Source organism: Megalopta genalis, chromosome 1 (assembly GCF_051020955.1).
Source record: "Megalopta genalis isolate 19385.01 chromosome 1, iyMegGena1_principal, whole genome shotgun sequence".
NCBI classification, from domain to species: Eukaryota; Metazoa; Arthropoda; class Insecta; order Hymenoptera; family Halictidae; genus Megalopta; species Megalopta genalis.
Window position 1 is genome coordinate 38,504,779 of NC_135013.1, and position 13,218 is coordinate 38,517,996.

Genomic DNA, 13,218 nt, shown 5'->3' on the forward strand with positions numbered 1-13,218 from the left:
AAGAGCCTTCGTTTGGGAGTCAAGTGGAGCCGAGATCGATAAGACATGCACAGACGTCCTATCGCCGGCCGATTCGCAGTGGAATATGACGGTTAATGGTCAGACGACACGTCGAAATCGGTAACTGGAAAATGGACGAGGATATAAAATCGATATCACGGACAGCACTGCTCAAACGAAATCGTTTGTATCCGCTTTCGATCAGACAAAGTAGTGTGCATCTGCTTTAGATCAGACGCAGTAGTTAACACCTACTTTCGATCAGAAAAAGTCTATTCGATCAGACAAAATAGTATAAACCAATCACTGATCAAACAAAGCAGCACAAATCAACCAGTGTTCATACCAATTATGTAACAAGTTACATACCAATTATTAATTAGATAAAATGATATAGTACAATCACTGCTTAGTCATCAATGTTTGGACAGCAAAATAGTATAGTTTTGTCACCGATAAAATGTATAGTCGCTTCTTAGGCAAGGGAAATATAGCTATTCAGATTAGAGAAGCAGAATGGAACTTTTTATGCGAAATAAAAATTTCTCAAGACGATTCTGAGAAACAGAGAGTAAATATAAATAAATTGGTTCTTTGAATCATTTTAATAAACTGAAAATAGTGTAACTATATTATTAAATTCTTCTTATGTTTTAACAATGTTATATTTCAGCTGCACACTTTTCTCATAAATGCTTAAAATCCGCAATCTAGCGATGACTATTGATCGAACGAGTGAAAAAAATTGCGTGCTCCAATAATCGAACAAGAAGAATCAATTAAACATGAAATCGATCTATCGACTATTCAAAAAACTAGCATATAGATTGCATGCGCGTACTGCAACTGTTGTTTGAAGCTTTTTCTTCCATCGTTAAAGACAAACGAGTTATTCGGATGACCTGTTTTAAATGTCTCGCTCTCTATACGCGAGAAAACATTTTTTCATGTCGTAACGGTCCGTTATGCGAGAGCGAAGCATGCAGAAGGAGGCTGCGCCGGGTTGCAGCAAGCTCGACTACGATTTTAACGTCGCGAGCGCCTTCGCGCGCAAACGAAACTCCAGTTCAAAGTCGTCGAATCTAATGTTACGCAATTTACGGTCCCATTGACAGCCAGTTTCGCTGGGTTTGGTCTCTCTGATTAATGCGGCCGTGATTTATCGCACACTGCGGAAATACGTGCGGCCGGTACGCACACACGAAGATTGATCATTATTATAATCTGAGGGGTGCCGGCGTGGCGTTCCACGACCATGCGAAACATCTGCTACTGCGAACTCCCCTCATCTATCTCAATCTCGGCACCGCAGCCTCGAAGCACACGGACGAACTCGCGGGAAAACATTTCCATTCGGAGGTGTCCGATAGAGACGTTGTCTCCCCGGCTCACCTATATCGAACTATAAACAGATTTATTTCCCGATTGCTTTTACACCGATGTGATATCAATTGAAGACGTGACCGGCGATTATCGATTAATTCTCGACGGGTTATTGTTACTTAATAATATATTGAGTTGGGGAATAAGTTCGTAGCGTTTTTATTTGAAGACGATTTTCTTTGTTGTTTTCGTTAAGCTCGTCAGGCACCCAGGCTCCCAATTTTTCGGCAAATCCCATTGAATGAAGACGATTGAGAATCGTTTTATGATCGCAGTTCATTTTTTTGGCCAATTCACGATTTGTTTGGTGACCGTTCTTCTTCAAAAGTGCTTTGAGACGCTCTTCGTCGAATTCGGAAGGTATTCCGCTGCGGGGCGTGTCGTCGACGTCAAAATCGCCATTTTTGAACTTCGCAAACCATTTCCGTGCTGTAGACTCGCCTATCACACCTTCTTCGTATACGTTGCAAATGTCCCGGGCTGCTTCAGCAGCTTTTTGGCCTCGATGAAAAGCGAAGAAGAGAAGGTGTCGAAAGTGTTGCTTTTTACCTCCTGGATATTCCATTTTTAAGCCTCAAAAGTAATAAAAGAATTAAATTACCCAAAAAGACGATTAGCACAGTTTTGTAGAGCAGAAAGAGCTCTATCGAATGAATATTATACACTTTGTCAAACAGCAAAAAATCGTTGTAAAATAAAAGAAAATGTAAAAACGCTACGAATTTATTCCCCAACCTAATACATGAGTGGGTTGGAATCATAGTGGCGTAAGTGACATTTTCGAAACTAAGACGTAAGTGAACATTTTCGAAAACGTCACTTATGTCACTATGATTCCAACCCACTCATGTATTGTCGATTTATACAAGGAAAAATATTAAAAAGACAAGGAAAATAAATTAGACAGTTACTGTAAATTAAGTTAACCTTAAACGATCATAACAATAAATTTGGTCAGTAAACAAGACGCGCGTTAATAAATAATAATACTCCTTGTTTTTCACGATGAGGGAAATGCGACTGTATTGCACTGTAATTTTAATCCACTAATATCGGCCGAGGTATTGATTTATTTACTTTTGTTCAATATTATTACTAGACTGCAGATTTTTAGGCAACATAAACAATTTCCAAGACGATTGCAAGACAGACGAGCCAAAGGTAATTCCATAAGTTGGAATCAGTGTGGCAACATTCTTAGCTTCTTTTAACATTTTCATTATTTTCACTTTCACCCAAGTATTTCTGCCATAAATGCATAAAATCCGCGGTCTAATTATTGTTTCAGATAATCGAACAAGATTGTATTTGGCGAACGAGTAAATTAGATTGCGTTGATAGCGAACGCATCATTAGGAGTGTTGATTACAGGTGTAAACTGGAAACCGCGCATACAGTCATTACGTTAATTTTACTCCGAACACCGGCAGCGAGTTCAGATAAAACTGTATAGATTTTTCATCATTTCATCGCAATCAATGCGTTGCAATTTAGGCGTACGTCCAAGCGCCGTCGCTTTCCCACATCTTTTGTTCTGATCCCGGCTCTGAAGGATAATCGCTCGAGGATGCGCGTAGAATGATCGGTCGAGGGCTGAAGAGAGCCGTGGATAGAATCGTGAATTCGTTAATCGCGGTTCACGGGTCGGCGTTTAATTAATAGCACGAAACAGCGCGACGCTCCGTATCGGTCCCGGATCAATTCCGTTCGATCCGATCGCGAATTCGGCGAGGCACGCCGACCGGGGAGAACAGATACAGCCTACATCCGGTTTATTAATTCAATTCAAACGTTCAGATATTCATGGAGCCGCGATTCCTCGGAAGAATGAAGGCATTCGAGTAAATAAAAGCGTCCGAGGCTTTCATTAAATGTACGATAAAAGTTGGAGAAAATGCTGTGAAAAGGGCCTCCCCCTCTCTCTCCCTCTCTCCCTCCCTCTCTCCTCGTTTCTGGTGTCTATTATCGAAGGACAAATCAATTGTCACTCGACGCGCCGCGGAGATATTCATCGTCTTGGAACGCGGCGAAGTAATAATCGAAATGAAGAACCGGAATACGGATTCTCTCTGTTCAACGGTGATTCACGGATACTTGCCGCTTATTGTAAATGTTCTCTGTGGTGAATCGGCTCCTTATTCTTATTCCCTTGTACCATTATTGCCGAGGACAAAGCCTCCGCTTCGTTACCCGGCGCCCCCCTCTCGAGCATCCAGCGTACGGAATACTCTGTTCGTTTCCTATATCAGATTCCTAATTAATTTTCTCCGTGGCCTCTCAATCAATTCCCAGAACTTTCCTGAATGCGTTCGGAGCGGGTTTGACAGGTATCAACAGATGAAAAGCAGGAACTGTATACAAGCTTGTTACTTCGGCAAACTTTTCCATCGGGCAGACGAGAGCGTCGGAATCCGTGTTAGCGCGCGCCGTCGCAACGGATTCTGTCGCGGCTAGAAACGTACAAAAAAACTCGGGCGGTCTAACAACAATTAACAGACATTTATCAAGCGTTAATGATACTTGTCGGACAACACGCATTCCCGGAGCCGCCGGCCTGACCGCCAGTCCCCTGCCATCCGTCTGATTACACACGTACCCGCACCACTCGCCGGCCACATACATTCCTAAGCCACTTGTCTGACCAGATTCATCCCTATACCACTTGCACCCCCTCTCCCCATACATTTCTAAACTACTTGTCTGGCCACATACATTCGTAAACCTCTCGTCGGACCACACGCGTGTTCGAACCACTTGTCCGAACACACGCGGCGGAGCCACTCGTCTGATCACACACAGGCCTGAACTACTCTCGTCCCGCTACATATATTTATAATCGTCGACCTGAATGCGTGAAGGGTTGAACAACCAGTCCGACTGTTTCCCGCTGATTCTCCTAGCACGTTTCCCTCGCACGCGCGTCTCCCGTTCCAAGATCATAACTCTTTCGCGACGACTGAAATCAAGCAACGGGCGACGCGGCTTCGTCTGCTAACCCCGGCGCGCTCGTCATGAAATGGAATTTCAATTTGCTGCTCGAGGCTCACGGCCTCCTAACGAGGGATGCAAATTTCATCGCGGCGTCGCAGCCCGAGACCGAGGTGAGCGCGCGCGAGTTCGAATCCCGGCCGCGTCAAAACGTATTTCAATCCGCGCCGCGGCCCCGCGCCGGTCTAAATCATTCATCCGATTAATTATTCCCGCTCGCGGGGGCCTCTTAACTGCGATCGAATCGATCGATACTACACTGTTCCGCGGTAGATCGTGGTCCAGACGATTTTAACCCGTCGATGAAAATTGGCCGGCCCGCGACGGCTTATTCCGATCCGGAGCGCGAGGTCGGCTGATTATTAATTATTGTTGTTCTCGGCAGACCAAGAGCTACCTAACCCGTAGAAGACCACGCGAAATTTTCGTAATTAAGTCGCTGTTTTTAACGAGGTAAATAATAAATAGATCAGGCTGTTATTATTAGAGCGCGGATATTCGTGCGAAATAAAATGTTAATTGCAAGGTACAGATAATTGGTAGTAAATTCATTCTTCCTTTTTCTCGACCATCCGAAATTTTCGTAATAGATGTTTTGTCCGTACGTTCGGTTAGTCGCCTAACGTACATGCGCGACCGAACTATTGTACGCTCGATTCGCGCTTCCTACGGCAAATTAATGACGTGGAAGGGTCTCTAGTAATCTTAGAGAACTTTATTTTTTGTGTTGTACTCTCTGCGAGCGCTGGTGGAAGAATGCTCTTCCAACGCTGGAAAGTCGTGGAAGAGCACCCGTGGATGGAGGTAGATTGTTTATTATTGGTCAAGGCACGAATCACCCCTTGGAGGGGGGTGTCTGCCTTGACCCTTGTTGGGGCCTGAGAGGGTTTCCCCAATGGTGGGACCTTTTTATGGCCCTTGTCTCTGGACGCAACAATAGACTTGCGGTTTTTTAGGCAAAATAAACATTTCTTTTTTTCCTTTAATCATCTTAATAGATTAGAAATAATACATCGACGTTTCAAGTTGCTTTTAATCTTATTTTAAATTGTAACTACCCAATTGTGTCTCATAAATGCATAAAATCTGCAGTCTAATTGTTATAATTGATTATTAATAATAGTATAATTGGTTATAAATAATTGATAATAATATAATTGATTTATAATTGATCATAATTTATTAAATGTAACGGTGAATCTTGTTATATTTATATAGAAATATAATTGTCATTTTGTAAATTACCGAATATGAAAATTTAACGTTTGCGGGATGGTTAAATAATTCTCGAACGTTTTAGAAAGTCTTTCGTCTTTTCTTCATTGTTCCAAGCATTAAAAAGATGTTCTACTGCTTTATCGTCGATAAGACTAAAATCTCTTTCACGACACTTTTTCATCATAAATCTTTTTCAGCATAATCTATTATGCGCGCGTTCCGGTTACTTACCCACAAGTCTGCTGGGCCTACATCCATTTGTTGCAAAGTTTATTAATTTCTTACAACAAGTATGACACAGAAGAGTAGTTGTTCAAAGAATACGTAATGATAATGCATCATTTGACGTTACTCAATTATATTCCTAAGTAACCGCTATTACCAACCACAGGGAAGAAAAAGAACACACGAGGGAAGAAAAATTCCACAAAGTCAATATCAATAAAAAATTGAATCAAATACAATGAGCACCTTTTACCGACTCTTTGCCTGATCCTTTCGATCGCACATGCGCGATGCAATAGAAATTATGCAGCAAAAATCGTAGAACCGTTTTTGATTCGAGAATTGTAAAAATCCTTAACAGAATTATTCATTGGCCGACCCAGCAACTGTGTTATCAAGATGTCGGCGAGTCGTCGTCGAACGCGTTGCGAAGGTTTTCATTCGCGTGCAGCGTCGACAGCGAAAACGACGAGGCTCGCGGTGCTCCACGGACTGTAAACGATTTCCATTCGTCGGACCGGGGATGTTTCATAAAGAAAGAAGCCTCCTCGAGAAAGCCGCGGTACGCACGCGACCTCTCATCCTTATCTTCGCCCATTACCCCCAGCGACAACGCGGTTCCGCGGGGAGAAACGTTTTCACGGCTGTCTGCGTGTCAGCGAAAAACGCTGCTCTTTGCGTTTCCCCTGTTTCCGGCCGCGCTGCACGCTAACCTTGTCTGCGTTCCTGCTTGAATTACCTGCGAAACGTGCGACACAAACCACGAGCTTAGCTAAAAATTTTGCGGACCGAAATTCCGGTGTTCCTCGGACTATAGTTCTTGCGGCACGGTCACCTGAGAACTTATTTTCTCAGGTAAAATACTTGGCGACTCTCTTCGCTTGCCCCAGAAAGAGCGATCGTTTGTCTTTAACAATTTATTTCGCTGCGAAATGAAAATGTCGATTTGCAAGAGAAACTTTCCAGACGAATAAAATGTTCGCACTTTCTTTAACACGTTGTGCAGCCATGCTCATGTGTTGGTAGACTGATGATCTCTATGCGAAATAAAAACATTCGAACACGACTGTAGGAAACCATAATTAACACTAAACCTACCAAGCAGTACTGCTTCACAAAAGTGAGAAGACCGAATTTATTTAGAATTTGTAAAGATTTTATTATAAAACTTGCTCCAATAGTATAACTTATTCAAGCGTTTTCCACGAAAGAGGCTCGGAACTTTGCAGAATTGCAAAATAAGAAAGCGGTCACTTTGACTGCGGTAGGTTTAGTGTTAAATACAAATAAATTGTCTCTTCGAAGAATTTTGATAAGTCCAAAATAGTGTAACAATATCATTCATTTCTTCTTACGTTTTCACGATCTTATATTTCATTTACTTATTTTCGTCGCGAATGCATAAAGTCCACGATTTATATATGAGTGACGTTAATCGTGAAAAATTAATTTGTGTCATAAAAATAAGCATTTATAGGATCCAACGAGATCGGACACGTAATCGATGAATTAAATTTTGTGGTTTCAGTAACTAAATTACTTTTCTGTGTGGAATTTTTTGGGGCTGACATACGAGCCGTTTATTTTGAAAGTGGCATAAGTCACATTTTCAAAAGAATCGAGTTAATGGTAACACTAATTACAATTCAACGGTATCTTTTCATTAAAAAAAAAAAAGTGACTTATGTCACTTTCAAAATAAACGGCTCATATATCAATATCTAAACATCCTTAAATTCTGTATATTGTAGTATCGCTACATTAAATTTCACTAGATTCCGCCATTAATCCATAAAGCGTCCGGCCAGGCGCTGTCTTATTCCACTTACAAATTTAAAGTTTCTCCTATTAATTTCGATTTGTACTTGTTCCACTTATCACATGGAAATTCGATCTGGCTCGATGCCAGCTTTATCTCCATATCCGTCTTTGTACAGTGGCTGGCAAAAGTTTTTCGTCCGCGATGGACTGACTCATTCGATTCCGTATTATGAAGCTTTCGGTAGCTGTACCGAATCGAACTGCCACGGAAACTTTACTGTTCGGCATGATCAATTTTTATCGAGCCACCGATGAAAGCCTAGAAAATGAAATCGAATGAACCTCGTATGGTGCAGGCACGAATTTCTGCATTCTACTATGGGGCCGTGTACGGCCGCATTCGATTCGTCGTATTACACGCTGTTTCCTTGAATAATACAAAAATATCGCGTCGAACGGAACAACGGCTTTTCCCGCCGAGTATATATATATATAACCGTGCATGAGAGTTTAACGGTGGAACGGAACGAGAGAATGATTTCCCTATAAATCGGAGAGCCACTTTCGAAAGCGCTTTTTAAATCCCCGGATTTCGAATTAAATATTTCAGCGGGCCGGTGACGCGGTCGTTCGTTCCCAGGCCGTTTAATCTCAGGCTGGCCGTAGTGTCAAATCGATGTGGAATGTAGGTCGAATTCGGCTTACCGGAATTGATTTCTCCGGTTTCTGAATTATTGTTGTAGTGCGCGTGCACTGGACTGTATGACAATCCCTCCCTGCTAACGCTGCCACCCTCTATCCCACTCCCACGCGCCGCCCTCCCCCCATCCCGCGCTTCTGTTGTCCGAGCCCCAAACGCAAAATGCGATACCCGCATGCGATATCAAAGCGTTCATTGTCAAACCGCTCGACGGCTCTCTCGTGCTCGGAAAATGCTCTCGAGTGATACTGTTGCCAATCGAGAAATTCTACCGTGTTCTTACCTTATGAATAATTATGTAAACGAGCTCGTAGAAAATGTTTTACTTAGAAAATTCCGAGCGCAGTTTCAATTTTACTCGTTCCTGAATGCTCGCGTCGCATTAACGCTTGCTTCTCTTTATCCGTGCAAGCATGATTAATAATTGTTCACCTATACCCGCGGAGATCGATCTTTAAATGGAGGTATGAAAGCAACATTCAATATTCAAATAAAAGCATTAAAACTTTATCCGGAAGCGCCGTTAGGTGTTTCATTGATGAACGGAGGTTGCCAGCGTGTAAATTATGAAGCCAATAACATAAATCATGAAAGCATATCTGAAAAGCAACTTTTCCAAAAACCCATTTGCAAAGCTAGATAATCCAGCGATCGAAGCGAAAGCCTGCCTCGAATTCCATGACCGATTTGAAAGATTAAAGGATTACGGGCGGCTTCGGTTTCATTTCGAAAATTTCTTCGAAGTCCGCTAACGATCCTTATTATGAGACTCGAATGATCGGACCGAATCTTTATGGTGATCGAGCGAAACGAGAATTTCATGTAAATCCATGGAGAACCGATGGGGTTCACCGTAAATTCGAGTATCGCTGACAAGTTTCCCGTTTGTGTTTCAGCGTACATTTTGGAAATTGTGCTTGGCCAGCAAGGACCGGTGTTCGTTCTCGAGCCACCAAGTACCCTGGACTTCTCCAATACCACGGGCTCCCAGCTAAGCTGTTCTGCCCATGGGAGTCCGACGCCGCACGTCACCTGGATAACTAGCCCAGATCAGAGACCGGTCACTGCTGTTCCCGGGCTTAGGTAAGCAATCAACATAAGAGCCTCATATGGGACAATGTGCCCGGAATAGTCCTCGAATATAATTTCGATGCCGTGCATATGAAATTTACATCTGATTTCGGATCGCCGTGCGTTTCGTCACGTTCATTTCCGTATGGGAGAGAAGTCGAAATTCTTTAACACGTTGAATGCCACGTCGGTTTTACAGAAATTGTCCGTGGCGCCACGATGAATTCTTTTTTTATGTGATAGATATAATGTTGAAATATTATCTGCAATAGATAAGTTACAATGTATAACTATGTTTGACGTGTTAATTGCGGCAGGTGTCACTGTTTGAATTGGCCATGGTAATAATACAAAATTTTAGATATTCACATTTGTTTTAAATTATATTAGGTCTACCGGAAAGTTCTGTCCGTTTTCGAATTGAAATATAACACAATTTTCATACATTTAATAATATTTATTGTAGAATATACTTTCCATCGTTACTTATGACTTCTTGCCAGCGTGATGGCAACTTGTAAATGCCATTTTTAAAAAATGATTTATTTTTAGTGGCGAAGATCTCAACTAGTGCGTGGTTGACATCAGCTTCAGTTTTGAATTTTTTTCCTGTAAAAAGTTTTGCAAAGAGAGAAACGAGTGATAATCGGAGGGCGCTAGGTCTGGGGAGTATGGTGGATGCGACAGAATTTCCCAGCCTAGCTCTGCGATTTTCTGACGAGTCGCCAAAGCAGCATGTGGTCTGGCATTATCATCGGTAGCCATGTTTTCACGATCGCGTCTCACTTAATAATGACATGAGACATCTTTGTTTCAGTTTATTTAGGAGAGTACATGTGCGTAAATGCAATGATAAAGAGAGATAGTCATATATGTCTCAAATCAACATGTGCATATGGATTGAAACTTGAAGTGACACTATCGGACAGTACTTTCCGGTAGACCTAATATGTATTTCTATCATATAACCGGTCATATCGCCGGTCACCGGTGGCCGCCATGACGTCACCGCCAAGTTAAATGCCGGTCACCGGTGACCTCCGTGGAATTCAACGTGTTAAAAGCAATTTAGAAGTTCTTAACTTTATCAATGTTTTTCGAGTTGGGAAACATTTTATTCCGATGACAGATAAAGGATAAAGACCCACGAATAAAAGTTGTATTCGATACTGTCGAATAGATGTTTAAATAAAAGCTTATCTGGATAGGAATTCATTGGAATCAAATTTCAATCGAATAAGATTTTATTCAAATTAGAATGTATTCGTAGAGAAATTCATCCGGAAAATAATTCACAATTTATCGGTGTATTTATTTCGTATTATTCTTTAGAATTATTCGAATAATTTCTTATTCGAATAAAAAACCCCGTTCGTATAGATAGAATAATTAACTAACTAAGAGGAATTCGAATAATTCTCTTAGATAAATATTCAATCGAATCAATCCGAATAATGTCCAACTCTGGACCCGTGGCCATGCATGCACGTTCCTAAAAAAAGCTCTCTTCTTCATTAATTATCGATTTGTTCTACTTTGTTCCGGGTCTGATAATCCATTGACCTCTCTTCCTCACTCACGTTTGTATACCGCTGCAATCCACACGTTCTTGAATCACGTGTCTAATTAAACCTCCACTTCTTTTTGGAGTATACACTTTTCGCTTGAATACTGGAACTGTATCGTGTGGGGCTAGGTTAACCTCTGCTACTCGTCTGACTATGTACGTCCCATATCACTGGCCGCACGAACCAGTGACGCCCCTCATTCATCTGACTACACGCCACCTACACCACTGGCCTACTTGTCCGACTATAAGCGTTCTAAACCCTCTGCCGGTCCGGTTACAAACGGCCTATACCACTTGCCAACCGAAACACCGGCTCCGTCTGCTTGCCCGTCTCTACACGTTCTATATCACTTGCGAGATACAACGGTGGACACGTCCCGTAGTGTCTGACTACGCGTACCTCGCATCGCTCGCCGGGTCCACACAGCCGTGGAATTCTAAACTTCTTCGGCTGAAAACATTCCGCACCGGTGAAACGGTAATAGCCTGATTAAAGTCGCGTCGCTCTCGGTACACGGCTATCGGATGTGACCATAAACGTCCAACGCCGCAACGCATGTCCCATATTAATCGCCGCAACCAAAGCCAAACACGTTCGTCCGTCCACAAAACTCCTGTGTCGCTCGCCAGACGAATCGCCGACGTCCTCCACTGGCACGACCGAAACATTCGTCAAGATCCAATCGCTCGGCCGGCAAGAAAAGCTATAATAAACGCGGAGGTATGACGGGAACGAGCAATCGTCGGAACGAAACCTTGTCGGCGAGTTTGAAGCGGGGCCGGGAGATAATTCTATTTACTTGTCGCTGGCCGAGATTAGTCTGTCTCACCCTACGTCACGAAGATATTTGTCGAAAAAGAGAGCCGGTCCGCCGCCGGGAAGATGTCCAACGGCGGGTGGGAGGGGAGCCGGCTTTTCGTTGACGGGAGGAACGGCTTCCCGTAATTCCGTTTCAGTTATCGAGCGGCCTTTGTAAGATACGCTTTTTCAGCTGCGAAATTCGCGGCGTTACTCGCAAGAGCGTACGACAAGATAGAAAATGGGTAAGCGGATTAGCGTGTCCGGGATTTAGAAGTTCCGAGCCGCTGTAAATTGCCGGAGTTTCCTGACGCGCACCCGCGATCAAACTTACATTGTCCCGCCGGAAAAATCCGACCGCGGTGCCGCGCCCGGGGATACCGCCATTATCGCGCAACTTTCGCCGCAACTAATTAATAATTTCGAGCGGCCTCGGCGCGCGATTACGGAGCGCCGACTCTTTTCGCCGGTTCCCGCGTGTCCGTCGAACGGAACGTGTTTTTGGCACAGGATTGGAAGATCATTTATTCGACTCTACCGCGGTGCTCGCATCGTGGACACCTTGATTGCGAGTTTTTAGAAAAGTTCAGAATATATGAATCGTTTATTCTTGTGTAAAGAAAGGTATTATTAACGTAAAAAATAATTTACTGTTTACGAGAACGTAAAACGAAACGAATAAAATCGACGTAGCTAAACTTCGATTACAATGAACGTAATCACAACATGAATTACCAATATACTAATTACGGTTTTCCAATATCGGTACTATGACACTATAAGATTGATCAATTCGTTGAATTACAACGATGAAGACATTCTGATTCATCAATGATTTTCGACTCATTCGCTAGCAGCGTCATACATTTTGAATTTCACGTGAGGAACATTAAATTAATTTTGTGCATGTAATTATTTAAAATTGCGACACATAGCATGACATTTAGAAAATTTATAGCTTGTCTTTGACGACATTTTTCTCATATTTTATGAAATGATACGATTTATTTAACACGATAAATACAATAAATATAATTTAAATAAATAAATGTAATGTATGCAAAATAAAAATTCTGCACCTCGGTTTCAACAAACAGGAGTTAAATAAACATTTATTCTACTTCTTAACGTTTTTAACCCTTAAATGCATATTGTTGCCAATTGTCTACATTCCAGTTCCATTTAATTTTACTCAAAAACCTGAGTATGTGCGTTTCCGAACACACGTTGATAACAACAGACAATAGACCATGTGTGAAATAAAAGACTTGACATTACATTCGGCGAGTAAGTTATATGTTTTTTTGACATTTGAATGTGGTGGGTGGTAACCTTCAATGTGTTACTTCGAGAGATATTTTCTTTTTTCGAGTTTCCTATAAAGGAAAGCTTTGTGTCACAACAAAAATCGCAATTGCTTTGCTGCATTTCATTTATAAATAATGTGAAAATTCCTATACTAATAGATAATATAAATACATGACCATTTGTTTACGTCTACAA

The 13,218-nt window shown here is 42.1% G+C and overlaps 1 protein-coding gene across 6 annotated transcripts in view; it reads left to right on the plus strand.

Moving 5' to 3' along the window:
- Dscam3 (Down syndrome cell adhesion molecule 3) overlaps positions 1-13,218 on the plus strand; it is a 346,778-nt gene that overhangs the window by 253,214 nt on the left and 80,346 nt on the right. For all 6 annotated transcript variants that reach the window (XM_033467267.2, XM_033467265.2, XM_033467262.2 and 3 more), the window contains exon 4: positions 9,172-9,358. In XM_033467267.2, the coding sequence (XP_033323158.1) occupies positions 9,172-9,358 (187 nt within the window). The remainder of the gene's footprint in view (positions 1-9,171; positions 9,359-13,218) is intronic.